Source organism: Rhinolophus sinicus, linkage group LG02, assembly GCF_036562045.2.
Source record: "Rhinolophus sinicus isolate RSC01 linkage group LG02, ASM3656204v1, whole genome shotgun sequence".
Lineage (NCBI taxonomy): Eukaryota > Metazoa > Chordata > Mammalia > Chiroptera > Rhinolophidae > Rhinolophus > Rhinolophus sinicus.
The window spans coordinates 140903332-140923413 of record NC_133752.1 but is presented as its reverse complement, the minus strand read 5'-3'; the positions used below and the strand labels follow the sequence as shown (position 1 = coordinate 140923413).

The following is a 20082-nucleotide window of genomic DNA, read 5'->3' as shown; positions in this document are numbered from 1 at the left end:
AATGGAGTTATCAGACAGAGACTATAAAATATTGTGCTTATTATGTTCAAAACTATAAAAGACAGAGTTGAAAAGAACAACAGACCTGTAAAGAACCAAATATAATTCTAAAACTGAACAGTAATATGAAAAAATTAAGAATTAAGGACTTAGTATTTGGATTAAAAACCAGGCTAATCAGAACCAAAGAGAGAATTTGTAAACTAAATAATAACATCAGTAGAAACTTCACAGACTAAAGCTTAGAGAAACTAAAGAATGGAAAATACAGAAAAAAGCAAAGGGACACATGGAATACAGTAAATAAGTTTAACATCCATATAAGTGGACTCTTAGGAGGCGAGTAAAGACAGAAGGGGGTAGAAATGATACTGGAGGTAATAGCTGAGAATTTTCCAAAACCGATGAAAGATACTCTTCTACAGACTCAAGAAATGCTATGAATCCCAAGCTGAAAAAATATAAACAAAACTATACCCAATAAATCTGTTGAAAAGCAAAGGCAAAAAGATGTTCCTTATGGTAGCCAGAAAAAAGATATATTACCTTCAAAATAAGGATATGACAAAGAAATAATTTCTCAAGAGAAATTAAAGTAAAAAAAAATCTTCAACATGGTGAAGGAAAATAACTGCTAACCTAGAATTCTATGACCAAGGAAAGGATCCTTCAGAAAAAGCCTTTTTCAGATAAATGAATTGATAGAATATGTTACCAGCAGACCTGCACTAAAGGAAATAACAAAATAGTCTGCAGAATGGAAGAAAAATTACTTCATATGGAAGCCTGGAGAGATAGGAAAAAATGTAGACTGACAAAATAAATATTGTGAATAAATCTTAAGATAGACTGTTTAAAATAGTGATTTCTTACAGGGATAAAAATGTGTATAAAATTAGAGTATATAACAATATTAGCATGTAAGTTAAGATAGTAGCTTCCAAGATAACCCCCAGTGATATCCACAGTGATAACCCCCTCCTCATAGCCACATCCTTGGGTAGTCCCCTTCCACATTGTACCAAGGTCTTGGTATTGTATTGGTCTCTGTGACCAGTAATATAAAGCACAAGTCATGGCTTATCACTTTCAAGATTAGATTTTAGGGTGAAGGGGATTAAAAGGAAAAAACTTCCAGTTATAAAGTAAATAAGTCATGGAAATACAATGTAGAGCACGGTGACTATAGTTAATAACACTGTATTGCATATTTGAAAGTTGATAAGAGTTAAAAGTTCTTATAACAAGAAAAAAATTTTGTTAACTATGCATGGTGATGAAAGTTTAGTAGACCTGTTGTGGTAATCATTTTGCAGTAAGTACAAATATTAAATCATTATGTTTTACACCTGAAACTAACGTAATCATATATGTCAATAATATTTAAAAAGAAACGAGTACATTATCGGGAGTGCATACCTCTCTAGCTTTCTCATTTCTCAGTCTGGAAAATTCAGTTGCATACTCAGACGGACTATGGGGGGGCTCACATGGTAAGGAACTGAGATCACTGACCAAGAGAGGAACAGAGGCCGGCTAACAAACATGAGTGAGCTTGGAAGTGAAACCCTCCAGTCTTATTCAAGTTTCCAAATAGTTGAAGCCCCAGGCCACAGATTAACAACAATCTCATAAAAGACTCCAAATCAGAACAGCCCAGCTAAGTTGCTTCAGATTCTTGACCGTCACAAACTATGTGAGATGTTTGCTTTGTGAAGCTGCTAAGTTTTGGGGTAATTTGTTATGCAGCAATAGATAGCTAATACGGATTTTGGTACCTGGAAGTAGTATGCTGCCATAATAACTTGAAATGTAGTAGAGGTTTTAGAATTGGGCAGTGGGTAGAAGCTGTAAGAACTTTTAAAGGGTAATAATGAAAGCCTAAAGAGCCTTGAATAAATTGGAAGTAGAATTTTAGACTTTGAAGAGGCTGCCAGTGAGTACAGAAAAGAAAGTGAGGAAAATCCTATTGGAACCTAGAAGAAAATGGTCTTTGTTATAAAGTGGCAGAAAGTTTAGCAATGCATCAATTCCAGTAAACTGAAAGATAAAAAATTATATCTAATGAACTGAATGATCTGCCAAAACGTTGAAATTACTACCTTGTTTCTTCTAGTAATGCTGTAGTCAGATGTGAGAAGAGAAAGAAAGGAGAAGCTAAAGAAAGGACTGTTAAATAAAAAGGAGCCAAGAATTGATAGTTTTGAAGATTCCTAGCGTCTACAGCTGACAACGCTAAAACTAAGAGATGTTTCTGAACAAAGATCAAACTCAAGGCACTCTCAGGAAAGCATGGTCTAATTTTGAAGCCTAAGATGTGATGGTAAAATTCACTATTAAGACCTCAGAAGAGTCAATGGTGTTACCTCACAATTCTGTTGAAACAAAAGGGCCTTTAAAGAACATGTGACAATATGTTCAACTTCACTATCTATAATGGAAATGCAAATCAAAACCATAATGGGATACCACCTCACATCTGTTTGGAGAGGATGTGGAGAAAAGGGAACCCTGGCACCTTGCTAGTGGGAATGTAAACTGGTACAACCACTATAGAAAACAATATGGAGTTTCCTCAAAAAGTTAATAGAGCTACCATATTACTCAACAATCCGTCTTATGGTTATCTACGTGAAAAATTTGAAAACATTTATTTGTAAAGATATATTTACCCCCTATGTTCATTGCATCATTATTTATGGTAACCAAGACATGGAAATAACCGAAGTGTCCTTTGATGGGTGATGACTAGACAAAGGAGATGTGGTACATATATACTGTGGGATAACTAACTACTTAGCCCTAAGAAAGGATGAAATACTGCCATTTGCACCAATATGGATGGATCTTGAAAGTATCATACTAAGTGAAATAAGTCAGATGGAAAAGGACAAGAACCATATGATTTCACTCATATGTGGAATATAAAACAGCAACAAACGAACAACCCAAACAAACTTAATAGACACAGACAACAGTATGAAGGTTACCAGAGGGGAAGAGTGGGGGAGGATGAAAAGGGTAAAGGGGGTCAAATATGTGGTGTCAGAGGGAGACTGGACTAGGAGATGAGCACACAATGCAATATATAGATGATATAACACTGTGTACTTGAAAAATGTAATTTTATTAACCAATATCACCTCAATAAATTTAATTTTTTTAAATTGCTAATAATAAAGTCACTACGTATTGGTAAAAACAAACAAAAATGAAAACCATATCTTTTAAGTCTGTTTTAATCTATAATTTCCTTCCCACCTATTCTCCCACCTTGAATTTTATTAAGTAAACTGGATTGCTTGATTGACAGAAAAAAAAGAATTTCAGACTGTAATTCAACATGTGGCTTCTAAGAACAATAGAGCTTCTAAGAAGCCTAAGGGCATTGCCCCTCAGCATAAACTCAAGTTAGAGAAGATTTAACTAGAGGACATTTTTGTGTGTGACTTTTGACTAATGGAATGAACTCCAGTGAGATCCACTGGAGACCTACAATGTTTTCAAGAACTACTGCCATCTTGGACTGCAAAAACAATGTAAAATGAAAGAGGTGTTTGACTTTCCAGACTTCTACAAGCAGGAATCAGACTACGAATTTACTCCATTGAAATGTGCTAACTTTCATGGAAAAAACATGACTCAAAGCAAAGCCAAGTGTTAGTTATGAAGAGTTGATTTCAGGCAAGGGCAGAAGTGAGCCCTAATCGAGGATTTTCCAGTATTTGCACAGGTGAATTTCAGAATGTCTGCGGGCCATTGACTCCTTTGTACCTTCTCTTCGCCTCCTTTTTAACAGGAATATCTTAAAGATTATCGTCTACATGCCCCACCATTTTATTTTGGGTGTTATGTGGGACAGAAAACTTACCTCTTAGTTCACAGGCCTATAAATCAAGGGGAACTATACTCAAGTTACTTAAGGCACTACATCCAAGGACCCTCATCTGCATCAGAATCAGATATAGATGACAAATTTCTGACCTTTGAGTTGATGTTACAATGGGATGAAACTAGGGGGAGCCTTTGTAGGGGTTGAGAGTATTTGGTATCTTTCAGGGAGGAACTGTGACTTACTGGGGGCCAGAGGGTGGACTGTGGTAGCCAGCCTCAAAGATGCCCCCCAGTAATGGCCACCCCCTGGTATTCACACTATAGTGTAATCTCCCATGGTTGGAGTGTGTGACCAGTAAATTACAGCAGAAGTGACAGTGTGTCATTTCTGAGATTAATTTATAAATATACGGGTTCTTCTAACTTGTGAGTGCTCTCCTGCTCTCTCTCTCTCTCAGATCAATCACTCTACATGAAGCAATATGCCATGCAGGCAGCCTATGGGGAGACTTACATAATGAGGAACTAAAATCTCTGTCCACAACTGGAGAGGAACTGAGGCCTGCCGACAGCCACATGAGTGAGCTAGGAAGCAGATTGGAACATGCTTAGCCACCACGACCTAACTGATATGCGTAACACTTAGTGCAGAAGACAAATTTGTATTCTAAAATTGTCTAATATTTTCAACTGATAATATCAATATAATGTAAAAAGGTGACTAAAGCAATTCTTAGAAGGAATTTTACAGCTTAAATGCGTATATTGGAAAAGAAGAAAGTCTGAAAATTAGTTGTCTCAAGAAGAGAAAAAAAGGAAATTAAGCCTAATCATGAAAGAATAATGCACAGTAGACATTAATAAAATAGAAAAAAGCATACACTACATGAAAAAGTTTACTCATTGTAAAAACAGTGAAATTAAGCAAGTGAAATGAAGATGAGGCCTGGCAAGACTGATCAAGAATAAGAGAATAGGCACAAACAACCTATATTAGAAATGAAAAAGAGACATAGAGCTTAAAGACTTTTTTAACAGATTATTTTTTGAATAGCTTTATGTAATTGAAAATTTAGCTGAAATGGACAAATGTCTAGAAAAATACAACTTAATGTTGAAACAATGAAAAATAGAAAATCTGAATTGCACTATGTGATTAAAGAAATAGAATCGCTAAATGAAAACCTTCCCATAAAGAAAACTGCAGGTGCAGGAGGCTTCACCAGTATAGTCACCCAAATAGTTAAGGAAGCAGTATACCAATCTTATGCAAACTCTTCCAGAAAATAGAATACTGCCCAACTTTTTTTGTGAGGTTAACATAAACATGACACAAAACCCTAAAGGACATTACAAAAATGAAAACTTGCAGGCTAGTCTTACTCATAAACATAGATACTTAATTCCTAAGTATAATAGCAAGCCAAATCCAGCAGTATGTAAAAAGGACAATTAAAAAAAATGGCTTAGCTGGATTTTTTTCAAGTGCAATTTTGATTTAACTTTGAAAATTACTTACAGTTTTGTTCTCAACTGAGTAATGAAGAAAAGTAATCTCAACAGATGCAGAAAAAGCATTTAATACAACTTCAATATTCATGTATGATTTTTTTAAACTCTTAAAAATAGAAAGCTAGCAATAGAAACATAATGCAAATATACTTATAGGTAAAATAGTCAAAGCTCTCCCTCTCAGATCAGGGACAAGACAAGGGTAACTATATTAAAGGTTTTAGCTGGTATGGTAATGCAAAGGAAATAATTAAAAGAATAAGTGTTGAAAAGAAGAAATAAAATTTTAATATTTTAGGAGACATAATTGTGTATGTTGAAAATTCCAAAAGTTGTACTGATGAACAATTAGAAGTAATAATTAAGTTTAGCAAGGTAGGTGGATATAAAGTCAATATATGAAAACCAATTATACAGCAGCAGCAAATAAAGTTGAATTTTAAAATAATGTTTATAACAGATCAAAGTACTTAGGAATAAACCAACAAAAACTGCTTTTCTACACTGAAAATTACAAAACATTATTTAGCAAAACTGAAGAAAACCTAATGAATTTGTGGCCAATAGGGGTCACCAAACTTTTCTGTGTGAAGGGCCAGATGGTAAATATTTTCAGCTTTGTGGACCAAAATGGTCTCTGTGGAAACTATTAACTGTGCCATTTTGGGTGCAAAAGCGGCCATAGATGATACATAAATGAAGTGGCATGACTGTGTTCTAGTAAAATGTTATTTACAAAAATAGATGGTGAGTCAGATTTAGCTTAATGGTCATAGTTCTAGGCACTGATTAATTTATGGCTACCAACGTTACACAGAGAGAGGAGTAGTAACTCGATATTATTTACATCTTGTTTAGAATATACCTCAACATCTATGAAGTACTCTTAATAAAAACTGCAAAAATAAAAAGGATGGATGGTGAACTTTTCAGTTACAATACACTTAAGAGACTCTGTCAGTTACAATATTTGAGTTTTATTTGGATCCTGATTCAAACAATGCATTAAAAATGAGACAGCAGAGACATTTTGAGTATCGACTGGATATTTGATATTATGGAGTTCATTTTAATTATTTTAGATGTGTGAATGGTATTATGGTTTTGTTTAAATCCTTGTTTTTGAAGAAATATATCCTGACGTATTTGTGGATGGAATATCACGTGTGAGATTAATTTGTTGCACATTTAACACCTATGATTTCATAGATGTGTTGTACTTCTCTATTTGTCCATCTACTTGTTCCTGACTCCAGGGACTAGTAGGTCTAACTCACTGGTTATTCCTAGCACATAGTAGGTGCTCAGTAAGTGCTGCAAAAATAAATGTACTCAAAAATAGTAAATGTGCCATTAGGCCCAGTGTTATTAAATTGTTGTGGAGTACCAGATTTCTTTAGAAATTACTTTCTGTTTCCAAAGGGGGACCAGTAGGCAGTTGGAATGAAGTAAAGTTTCTTTGAAACTTTCATACGCTGATGTAAGAGTAGACTGAATTAGGTTTGTCAAACACATTTCATGATTTTATACAAAATGCTCTCTAACATTTACAGCAAAATGAACAAGTAAAAATTATATTTAATTCAGCATAAACTTGTATTTCCCTCCCTAGCTTAGTAAAGAGACTTTACCTTCAATGTGGCTTGGAATTAATGGAAATATTTTTATATAGCCATGAGTCTTAAATTTTGAATAAGGAGCTAGATTTCATCTTGTGCTTCCTCCTTATTGATAAATAATATAACAACATTATAATTCACTTACAAAAAACATTTTAATTATGAACTCTAATTCTGAAACATAACTATTTCTGAATATTCATCTTCCAGTCTGTTTCAAATGTATATTTTAATGATTATAATAATTAGGTAAGTATGACTTTATACTGTTTTTTATAAGCCTGTTTCTTCCAGTGACAGTTTCTATAGCTATCATTTTAAATGATTATTTTTAGAGCGAACATTTTTAATGAATGTAGGTGACTACATAACAAATACAAAGAAGATGTTGCAGAAGCAAATAATTTACATACAACCATAATAACAGTAATACATAAGTATTTTTCTCTGTTCTGGTGCTATTATAGTCAAGCTTTAATCATTCATATACATGGTTCTTTCAGATAAAAATAGTTGGAGGACAAACATATTTTCTTTAAAAGAACAGCTTTTTAATACACTACTCTTGGAAGTAGTAAAATATCTTATAAATATATTAATAGTAATCTAAGTAGTGATGATGAGGGTTTTAGCAATGGTATGATATTGTTAGAGAGAAGGAAAAACAATGAGAAGAATTCTGAATCCCAGTAAAGTGTGGACTCTGAAATAATCTTGATGTTTTGCTTTCATTGTTTACAATGACTTCCTGACATTTAAGTCACCAGGTTCTTTCTAGGTAAATAACTGTTAATGTTATGAAAATTGTCTTAAAAAAAAAAAAAAACTATGCTTATTTAGAAAATACATACCTCAGTATAAATCACAGTGAGGAATTTTTATATTTTTTGTTATTTAATCCTGTTTTTTTATCCCATTACCTGATCTATTGTTGGTCATTCCATTTTTTTCCCCCATAAAAATGAGGCCTGTAGCTAGTTAAGTTTTAGCAACTCATCAGTGATTAGTAGCTATCTTAATATAATATTATTGTAGAATTCTTACTCAGATATTGAGTCCCAGAGCAGAAAATTTTGATTGACAAAAACATTTGATTCCTAGTTTTCCTACTCAAATATAGCTACAAGCAATCTTATAAAATTAAATGATATGGTATCTTTTGCTACATTCTTAACCTCAAAGTAAATAAGCATAAAAGATAAAACAGAATATTGTTAAGAGACAATTTATATATTAGTTTGAAAATGAATTAAGTTAATTAATGGAAGGAGTGGTGACAGGCTATTTTAGAAATGCAGTAGGAGAATGTGCATGACAAAGTGTCATAGAAATTAGTGTTGGGTTGCACATTCAATGCTAGATAAACTACATTTGAATTTTTTGAGTTAAAACAATTCCCTACAAGTGAAAGAGAAATGTTTAAGTCCCTTGCTAAACTGATGCTAAGCTTGTGAGTACAGCAGTTATTTGGAGCCCTCCCTTTTGCCATATTTGTCTAATGTATCACATATCAGGCTGATTACTATTTTCAGCAACAGTATTCATGACTGAAATCCTACAGTTAACCTTTAGAAGATCAAAAGGAAATATACTTATTAAAAAGGTGACCCTACTACATACATATTTTCTCTTTTTCTGCTTTGTTGCTTGCATGTTTAGCAGGGTTTTTTCTTTTTTTCATTTGTTGCATAGAATTACTAAGTGCGCATGTAAAGGTCATACAAAGTCATCTTAGGGTGGAAAACTAACATATCAGTTACAAAGCATAGCTAAGTACTTTGGCAGCAGTAATTTGGTGTTATCATTTTAAAATATTTATTTTAATGTACAGAGTGATATTATAGCTGTTGCTAACTGAAATTGTGTAAAACTTAAAATTTTTAAGGGTTTTCTGCTTGAGATCGAGTACTAAAAGCTCAAAGTATGTCTCTGTCTTTAATCAGAGCTGTATTTACATTTTGAGTAAACTTTCTTGTCATATATACTGAATGTATTCATTATGTACTTAAGTATCTTCACAGATCAGTAGAATACCTTTCCAAACTGTCTGTTAGTGTTTAATATTATTATTTATAATCTGTTAAATAATAAATTTTCCAAAAATGTTTCTTGCTTTTTCAAATATCCAATAACTTTTATTTTATGTTGACAGATTTTAATAGCTGTTGTTTTTCATTGGAGATCTGTGTTTTTTCCTAAAGCTTTTTTAGAGGAATGTATTCTACTAGAGATGGTGAAATATATTGAGCTATAGCTGACACTGATTTGTTTTGATTTTTAGGTGGTTGAACAGGGTATGTTTGTAAAGCACTGCAAAGTAGAAGTATATCTCACAGAATTGAAGCTCTGTGAAAATGGAAACATGAACAATGTTGTAACTCGAAGATTTAGCAAAGCCGACACTATAGGTAATGCGAGACCCTCCCTCTCTTTGTTAAGCCATTGCTATTAGAAATTTAATTATAATTCTATTTGTTATATGCTACTAGAATGATAACCATTTTAAGGGTTTATACTTAAACATAGATTTCCAAGCTCAATACAGTATATTTTAGCATAGAGTTGAATTATTTATTGTTTACAAATCTACATTATTAGATGATTTTAATATTTGTGCCATTTAAAAAAAATCAAAGCTATTGTTTTACTTTAGCATTTGAAAAATGTATATTTTGTTTGTAACATGAATATAAAATAGAACTTTAAATAAAAACTTGCTTAAATAAAACTTTGTCAGGTAATGTAATAATAATAATGTTTCCCCTTCTTAGTATGGAAAGTGACAATTGTTTATTTCCTTTTTTCTCTTAGTTCATTCTTTGGATTCTAAATACAGTCTAAGTAGCTGTCAGGCTTAGCATTATTATGACACGTTGTTTTTTTAATGAGTAAATTAGGGAATTATAGTCTCAAATATAAGTGTACTTAACTCCCTTTCTCTATTTATGTGTCTGCATATCTATATATATTAATATATTTGCACATACAAATGTACATTAAAATATATGTAAATCTTTTCATTCCATTTTAATTTAAGATCCAGAACGTATTGAATAAAAGATTTTTTAAATAAATGATTAGAAATTTAATAACAAAATTACAGTTCTTTTTGATAAAAACAGCTTGAAATAAAAATTATAAAAGGTAGTTGTTTTCAAATAAAGTTATTGGAAAACAAGATCAATAGTAATAATTTGATCTTGTTGGAAAATGTAAATGGACAATTGAGAAGGACATGACAACACAGAACTCAGCAAGGAAGAGTGATTAGCACATTTATGAATTATGCCATTATATAGCTTTCCTTGTTGAAATGGATCATTAAGTATACTTTGATTAAAAGTAAATAAAAGTATCTCTGAATTTCATAAATCATTAGACTTTCACCACTTACCCATTTCACAGCAGGAAAATACTTTTAACCTACTTTTTTCATAAAATGGTACCATTCTTCAGTACTCAATACTTGGTTAATCCTAATGTTTTCGCCAAATAAAATGTTTTATATGAATTTTTTATTTTCACCCTCTTTATTTAGCTAGAACATTAAGTTAGAGATGATGCAACTTCAGTAAACTCATAGTCATCTTTCTCAAATGAATGCTTAAAATATTAGGAATTCCATGTGTAAATACCATTATAAGAATACTATTATGAATAAATTACTTAACTTTTGAAGTTCTAGATTTGTGGAGCATATTCAGGAAAATAAAACATTTCTACATACTAAAAACTGAAAATTTTCAATATAATACAGTAGTGTCCCCTTGTCAGTGGGTTATATGTTCCAAGACCCCTGAGTGGATACCTGAAACCACAGATAGTACCAAAGCCTGTATACCATGTTTCCCTAAAAGTAAGACTTAACCCAAAAATAAGCCCCAGTTATGATTGTTAGCCAGACGAACGCATTTAGTACATTATGACGATGTTCCAGAAGATGACATGACTGTATTTGATTGTTGTATGTGAAAAAAATAAGACATCTCCTGAAAATAAGCCCTCGTGTCTTTTGGAGCAAAAATTAATATAAGACCTGGTCTTATTTTGGGGGAAATATGGTATAAGACCCAGTCTTATTTTCGGGAAAACACGGTATATACTCTGTATATACTGTAGTGTTTTTTCCTATACACACATACCTGTGGTAAAGTTTATCAGTTAGGCACAGTAAGGTATTAACAACAATAACTAATAATAAAATAGAACAATTATAACAATATACGGTAATAAAAGTTATGTGAATGTGGTCTCTCTCAAAATATTTTATTGTACTGTGTTCACCTTTTCACTTAAAGGAAGTACTTTATGGCTTCTCTTTGGTGTATCCAAATTGCCAGCATCTCACTCTTGTATTTTGGAGCCATTATTAAGTACAGTAAGGGTTACTTGAACATGAGCACTGCAATACAGGAACAGTTAATCTGATAACCAAGACAGCTACTGAGTAACAGGCCGGCAGCATATACAGCGTGGATGTGCTGGACAAAGGGGTGATTCACATCCCAGAAAGGACAGATCAGACAGCACGAGTTTTCATCATACTACTCAGAACACTTGCAACTTAAAATTCATGAATTGCATATTTCTGAAATTTTCCATTTAGTATTTCAGACTGCAATTGACTGAGGGTAACTGAAACTACAGAAAGCAAAACCGCAGATAAGGGGGGACTACTATATATAAAATTATATTAATCACGATATTAAAATGTGCACAATAAGAATCTATACATCTGTCCAAGAAGGATAGTCTATTGAAATTATTTCTGATAGTAGTCTCTGAAATGTTCAGCCAACTGGAATGTAATTGAGAAGCTACCTCTTAAAATACTTGATACAGATGTTTTTCAGTTACTTTTAAAGTTTAATATTTTCTCTCCTTACCTCATTTCTATAGGGAAATTATATATAAATATGAGACAATCAGAAATCTTATTTTAGAACATTAATTCACCAAATAGTAGTTTAAAACTCAAAGGAAGATCAGCAATTGGTTTAATTTCTGAATTTGAAGTGAGCATTATGGAGTTCTCACATTAAGTTCTAAGTAAGAATTTATCAAGGTGATACGTAATTTGTAAAGAATCTCTGCTTCAAAAAGTTTATGATTAGCATAAATTTTAATCAACATATTTTAATTTACCAATACTTTTTACTTAATTTTTAAAATTTATTGGGGTGACATGGTTAGTAAGTTTATCTATATAAGCTTTCAAGTGTACATTTTTATAATACATCATCTATATATTGCATTGTGTGTTCACCACCCAGAGTCAGTTCTCCTTCCATCATCATATATTTGACTCCCTTTTCCCTCTTTTACCACCTCCCTCCCCCCTTTCCCTCTGGTAACCACTAAACTGTTGTCTGTGTCTCTGAGGTTTTGTTTGTTTGTTTGTCTTGTTTGTTGCTTTCAGTTTTGTATCCACATATGAATGAAGTCATATGACTCTCGACTTTTTCTGTCTGACTTATTTCGCTTAGCATGATAATCTCAAGATCCATCCATGTTGTCACAAATGGTAGTATTTCATCTTATGACCGAGTAATATTCCATTATGTGTATGTACCACATCTTCTTTATCCAATCATCAATTGAAAGACACTTTAGTTGTTTCTATGTCTTGGCTATCGTGAATAATACTGCAATGAACATAGGGGTACATACATCTTTATAAATAAATGTTTTCAGAATTTTGGGGTAGATCCCCAGGAGAGGAATTGCTAGGTTGTATAGTAATTCTATTTTTAATTTTTTGAGGAATCTCCATACTGTTTTCCATGGTGGCTATACCAGTTTACATTCCCACCAGCAGTGTATGAGGGTTCCATTTACTCCATAGTCTCTCCAACACTTGTTATTACTTGTCTTGTTGATAATAGCCATTCTAACAGGTGTGAGGTAATATCTCAGTGTAGTTTTGATTTGTATTTCAGTAATAGCTAATGTAGTTGAGCATTTTTTCATACATCTGTGGACCATTTATTTGTCTTCTTGGAAGAAGTGTCTGTTCAGGCCCTCTGCCCATTTTTTAATTGCATTGATTTTTTTGTTTTTGAATTGTATGAGTTCTTTATATATTTTGCATATTAGCCCCTTATCAGAGGTGTTGTTTGCAAAAATCTCCCATTCGGTTTGATTCTTTGTTTTGTTGATGGTTTTTTGCTGTGGAGAAGCTTTTTAGTTTGATATCATTTATTTTTACTTTTACTTCCCTTGCCTTTGTGGTCAAAATCATAAAATCTTCTCCGTTCCCAAGGTTCATAAGTTTAGTTCCTATGCTTTCTTCTGTGCAGTTCATTGTTTCAGGTCTTATGTTTAGATCTTTGATCCATTTTGAGTTAATTTTGGTGTATGTTGACTGATAGCGTCTAGTTTCATTCTTTTGCAAGTGGCTTTACAATTTTCTCAGCACCATTTATTGAAGAGGCTTTCTTTTCTCCATTGTATGTTTTTGGCTCCTTGTCAAAAACTATCTGATCCCATATATGTGAGTTTATTTCTGGGTTTTCAATTGTATTCCGTTCGTAGGTGTATCTGTTTTTTTGCCGATACCATATATTGAATATTTTGACTATTGTCACTTTGTAGTATAAATTGAAGTCGAGTGTGATACCTCCAGCCTTGTTCTTTTTTTCTTTGGATTTCTTGGATATTTGGGGCCTTTTGTGATTCCATATAAATCTGATAATTTTTTGTTCTATTTTTTGAAAAAATGCCATTGGGATTTTGATGGGGATTGCATTAAATCTGTATATTGCTTTGGGTAATATGGCCATTTTAACTGTGCTGATTCTTCCAATCCATGAACATGGCATGTCTTTTGTCTTCTTCAATTTATTTTAATAATGTTGTATAGTTTAAAATGCTATATACATTGGATATATGCCTTAAAATTAAATTTTTGTATAATTAAATTTTTTTATTTTGTTAGAGCTGCGTTTTCAAACTGTGTTGTCTATACTTTGTTAGTCATTAATCAGTTTTAAGAGTAAAGAGGATGAAATAGAAAATATTACAGTAGAAAATGCCATATGTGTATATGCATACTAGGTCACAGTTTCTTCCTGTAAGTCTTAGTTTTAAAAGTTTGAAAGTCTATATTAGAGCAAGTTTGCTTTCCAAGCAAAGTTTGGAAAAATTAAAATTAAATGTGTCAGGAATTTTAGAAACTTAACGGTTGTAGTTATAGTAGTTAGCAGTTATTGAATATTTACTATGTTTTAGGCTCTTTACAGAAATTTTCTTATTTAAATCTCAAACAACTCTATATCCTCTTCTTATAGGTGATAAAGCTGAGGTTTACAAAGGTTATGTAAACTACCTAGGTTCACTCTGATACCAAGTGATAGAGCCAGTATTTTAACTCCTTAACCAGGGATTTCATACCAGAGTCTCATATCTTGATTGCTGCCTTATACAATCTATACAAGTGCCAATTGGGCTGATTTTATTCTTCTAAAATAAGTGAATTCTAAACAATAAAAAATTTAGATAAAAAGAAAGGAAATATGGGATGTATATGTTTTCCCTGTGGTCTTTTGAAAAATACTGATTAAATTATTATCAAAATAGCTAGTGTGTACATGAAATATAGCTATATGAATTATAAATAGAATTGAGAAATAGAAGTATCTGTTTTCTTTTTTTACCAAATTAATAATGTCTTACTTTTTCAGCTAGTACTACCTACATTGATTTATAATAAAAATGATAGTAGCCATAGGCAGAATCTAAATAATTTACCACATTTACAGCCCAAATACTTTGCCTTTGAATATTTTTCTTCCCAGATTGATATATTTGGGTATTGAACATGTTCTAATGTGAAAGACCAAATTTGGTTTTATTTTTTCTTTAAGGATAACACTAAAAAATTATTTTTGTTATAAAACTTCTTGGAAAATGCTTTATGTTTATAAATTTATTAATAGAATTGCTTAATTTTGTTATCAAATGTTCCTACTAAAGATTTTTGTCACAACAATTTTATTTCTATTATCTGTATTAGTGTTTTTCTATCTCTGTATGCTTTTCATTAACTGCTTAAAGGAGTCTGCTTAATATATGGAAAAGAACATGCATGCTCTCAATGCCGTGATATTCTCAACTCCAGTGATCCTGCTCTGCACCCAACCTCAGCCACCAGTTCCCAAAGACTATCATTATCTATAACTGCACTTGCCAAATCGCAATCTGAGCATCCTGCTTTCTGACTTCCACTTTCTCTGCTGCCATTTTCTCTTGAGCTCACTGCATCAGACATTCAAGCCTACATTCCCTTGGCACTGCTTCTGTGATGGTCTCTAGTTACTTCCATATTGACAAATCCAATGGTAACATCGAAGTCTTCCATTTTCTTAATCTGCAAGGAAAAAATTAACATTTTATTCACTTTTCCACCTAGAAATACTTTCTCTTCACATGTCTTCCAGGGCAAAAGTTCTTGCTTACATCTTCTCAGAGTTCTTTGTAAATTCTTCTTTATATTCCTGATCTCAAAACATCCATGCTTAGTCCTTGGATCTCCTCTCTTTTCCTTGGTGACTTCCTTTAGTCCCCTGGCTTTGAATACTTTCTGCATATTGATGTCTTTAACTTTTATATCTTCTATCCAAAACTCTCCTTTAATTCCAGTGTTAACCATTCCATATTTTCACTTGTATCTGATAAGAATCTCAAGATAACAACATTTGTGAAACTAAACTCTCTCCTTCCCCCCAAAACCTTCTACTGTCATTCTTCTCCATATAAGTAATCACCATTTGCATTCTTCCAATTGCTCAGGCCAAAAATCTTGGTATCATTCTGATTCTCTTTTATTTCTCACCCTGCTTATAATCTGGCAGCATAACTTCTTAGCAATTCCTTCAGAACTGTTCTCAGTCTGACCACTTAACATTGGTTCCACTGCTACCACCAGTATCACCTTGGTTTGGATTGCTGTAGTAGCCTAGTCTCCCACCTTTGACATCCTGCAGTTTGTTCTTTACTAGTAGCAAAAGTGAACATTTAAAATGTCAATTAGATCATGCCACTTCTTTGCTCAGAACTCCTCAGTGGCTTCCCTTCTTAGATAATATGCATACTTTCATAGCTTACAAGATTCTATATGATCCTACATGAGTACCTTTGTGGTCTCATTTTTACCTTGCTTTTTCTACTTCAGCCACATTGGTGCACTATGCTGTTCTAAAACATGCCAAATACCTTCAGACCTTTACATTACTCTTTTCTCCTGCCTATACATGAGTATTTTGTAAAACTCAGTAAAGAGGGAATTCCCATATGTGTTTGTATGCTTATATTATGGATATAAATATCTGTATTAATAGGAAAGTGTCTGGAAGAAGAAATACCAAATGTTAAGAATAGTTATCTTTAGGTAAACATTTTATTTGTATTTGTATTTTCTGAATTTTTGCAATGGGCAAGAATTATTTATTTTTAATAGACTAAAATCCCCTCCCTTCCTTGGCTTCTTCCTCTGCCTTCCTTCTTACATAATGTTCTGTTTCTTGATCTGGGTGCTGGTTACATGATGTGTCCACTTTGGAAATTTATCTTGATATACTGATGACTTGTGCATTTTCCATATCCATTTACACGTCAATAAAAAGAGCAAAAAGAAAAAAAGTAAACCTCCCCACCAAACAAAAATAGGAAGCAGTACTGTCAGATGATTGATTTTATGTAATTATTTAAATATTCTGGGTAATTTGCTTTAAGTTTTGAGATACACTGTAAGATTTACTACTAATTTAATGCCTTAATCAAAATCTCATTTACTACGAGACTATTAAAGAACATTAGGTTCTAAGTAGAACATAAACAGTGTTATTGGACTATATATAATTATGTAGAATAGGCATGGGGGGGTTTTGTATTTCTTCAGAGGGCATGTGTTACTACGTTCAGTATTTTGTAAATGTTTTTTCCAAAATTAACCCAAGTATTCACAAATTTAGAAATATTGTATAATTCTTAATGTCATTAAATATTTGAATTACAATTTTCTTGAGTCTAAGTTAGAGTTATTGACCAGAATTTAATAATTTTAGTAGTATTTTCTAATTTCTCTTTCTAATGTTTAAACATTTTAAAGATTCATTTAACTATGGTACTGAAGCTTAATTATATTTGTACTCTCAAATATATATATACTCCTGTGTCTTATTTTATAGCAGGTTAAGCTGCTCCAGTTAAAAAAAAAAAAAAAGACTTCTTTCACTCATATAATTGATTTAGAAGCAAGTAAAATATATGGTTTTACTTTAAAAACAAGAAATTTTGAGCAATACAGACTTCCCTTCAAAGAAAGCATTTTCCTTTCGTTTGTGTCCACATAGTCTAATTTTTAGTTAGCTTTTGAAACAGTAAATTATATTCAGTTTAATCTAAATGTTCTTAAATTGGTTAAGTTATAATTTAAAATATTTTCTATTTGTAGCATCTCTGAATCATACTTTAATTTCTAACTCCTACATATCATCAGAAAATATGTTGCTTTTATAATGTGTAAAAACTTAGTTTATCCTATAGGACATAAATTATACTTTAGGGTTATATGATTGAACTCCTTTACCTTTTGAGGCCTCAATTTCCCTATTTAATCTATCAGAGTTATAATTACCATTTTGTTCCTTAAAACACACCAGGTCTTAAAAACCTTCTTTATTGCTTTTTATATATTTCTTACATATTTGTTTATCTGTTTTTACTATTGTATCAGTATTTAAAATTTAGAGTTTTTATGCTGGTGAGCACTTAGTTGTATGTGGTATATTTTAAAATATTTATTCTATTTACATTTTTTTCTCCTTAAATCTAGATACAATCGAAAAGGAAATTAGAAAAATCTTCAATATTCCAGATGAAAAAGAGACCAGATTATGGAACAAATACATGAGTAATACATTTGAACCACTGAATAAACCAGACAGCACCATTCAGGATGCTGGTTTATACCAAGGACAGGTATTGTTTAACAGTACTGTTTATTTTAAGCATACCATACATAAACATTTCTGGAGTCACAAACTTGGTTATGCTGCCAATCTATAATGAGTTCTACTGGCTCTGGCTTCGTCTTTCCAACTCATCTCTTCCCTATCCCTGCTGGTCATTAGCTGTAAGTTCTGTTTCCTTCCTTGAGCTTGAGAATAATCTACTTCTTAAAAAAAAATTATTTTCCGTCAAAAAAACAGCTGAGAAGATAGGTCAACAAACTCTGTGTAAAGGATCATACAGTAAGTGTTTTTGACTCAGCCATCTGTATGGTCTCTTTCACAACTACAATTCTCCCATTGTAGTAGCACGAAAGTAGCCATAAAAGATATGTAAACAAACAGAAATGGCTATGTTCCAACAAACTATAAAACCAGTCATTGAGCTAAGAGAACTGTAATTTACCAGCTCCTGCTAAAAGGTATCAACCCCCAGTTCAGTCTTTCTTTATGATCTAATTCAAAGAAATGAAGTGTTGAGAAATGAAGACATTTAGACATAGTCAGCAAGTCCTTCTAATCCCACTTTCTAAATATTTCTTGAATCAATCTCTATGCCATTCTCAGCCCTTGTCTTTCAGTAGTCTCTGAACAGATCCCTCTGCCTCCAGTCCACTCTCAATCTTTCATATTTCTGTCAATACTCTTCCTAAAATGAAAAACTTACTTCCTTTTCATAAACCTTTCCTGGCTCTTTAACAATTATAGAATAAAGTCCAGGCACCTTTAACACAGCATCCAAGTCATGGTTTGATCTTTTGTCAATCTTCCATCATCTTTAGATTATCTTTGCTTTGTGATTTACACTCTTAACAAAACCAAACTGAACAGCTTATAGTGCCCTAAGCATACTGTGCTATCTAGACTCCTTTGCTTTCCTATATATTATTTCATCTGCCTGTTGTACCCTTCTTCCCAATTTCTACATCCATACAGCAAAAAGTCCTTTTGAACATCAAAATATTCAAACTAACCATTCCATCCTATCATGTAGTCTAACCAGATCAGATTACTCATCCTTCAAATTCCAACTCAGATACCACATCATCTCTTCAGCTGTTTCTGATCTGTTTTTCTCAATATCCATTTGAAGTATAGGATTTTTGTACGTTAGAGAAAAAGTTACTCCTTTAACTTCCATAATGATTTATATACGTCTTTTGTATCATTTATGATGTACTTTAGTTATTTATATATTGTGCTCTCCACTTAGACTATGAGATGCTTATTTTGGATGGACTTTCCATCATATATTTTTTGGTATTATTTTTAGTACCTAACAGAGCCTGGTGCTCCAATATATGAAAGTTTTTGTTTTGTTTTGTTCTATTTAAAATTACTATTGACATCAATAATATGATACAAGTTATTAAAAATTTTAGTGGAACAGAGGGAAATTAATTTTTAGTAAATGCCTACTATATGTCAAGTGTTGCAATAGGCTATAAAAATAGTGATTTTCACATTTACTTTAGCCATTATGTTCTTAAGTGAAATCTTACAAAATCTAATATGTATTACAATTAAAAGGAGAGTTACCTGATTGAAACTGGAGCGAGGAACTTGGAACTCTACTGTTTAGTCAACACACCCTTCCCTAATCAGCCAGCTCCCTCTTTCTGTCTGCAGAGAGACATACACCTCTGTTCTTGGTTACCATCCAGCAAGCCTTGTGGTAGCTCCAGTAATACAATTTGAAATATATAGTATTATTTATTTAACTCTTTTCAATGCTTGATCCTATGTAATGGCTATTATTGTTTCCATCATGTACTTTAGAAAACTAAGTCTAAGAGAATTTAAATAATTTGATGTTCTTGATAGGAATGCATTTACCAGCTTGCAGATGACAGCATAAATTATTTTAAGAAGGATGAGATTAAATATCCTTAAGGACATTTGATCTTTTGAAATACGAATGTTTCCAAAAATGTGTATTAATTTTCCAGATATTGTAACATTTGTTTTCTAATGATAAATAAACTAAATACTATTCTAGACTTAATATTTTTCTTTTTTACTGAAATTGAAAGTATTTTTATTATGAAGTGAAACAAAGATATATATTGAAAAGAGTGCCTCCCACATTGAGTGGTCTTTCTCTCTCT

General features: G+C 32.2%; 1 protein-coding gene across 6 annotated transcripts in view; it reads left to right on the top strand.

Annotated features, from left to right (window-relative positions):
• USP15 (ubiquitin specific peptidase 15) overlaps positions 1 to 20082 on the top strand; it is a 112548-nt gene that overhangs the window by 29726 nt on the left and 62740 nt on the right. For 4 of the 6 annotated variants that reach the window (XM_019732415.2, XM_019732414.2, XM_074325468.1 and 1 more), the window contains exons 4-5: positions 9247 to 9373; positions 17800 to 17945. In XM_019732415.2, the coding sequence (XP_019587974.1) occupies positions 9247 to 9373; positions 17800 to 17945 (273 nt within the window). Of the gene's footprint in view, positions 1 to 8429; positions 8569 to 9246; positions 9374 to 17799; positions 17946 to 20082 lie in introns of those variants that run through there. The other 2 variants (XM_074325466.1, XM_019732416.2) reach the window with 1 other exon arrangement.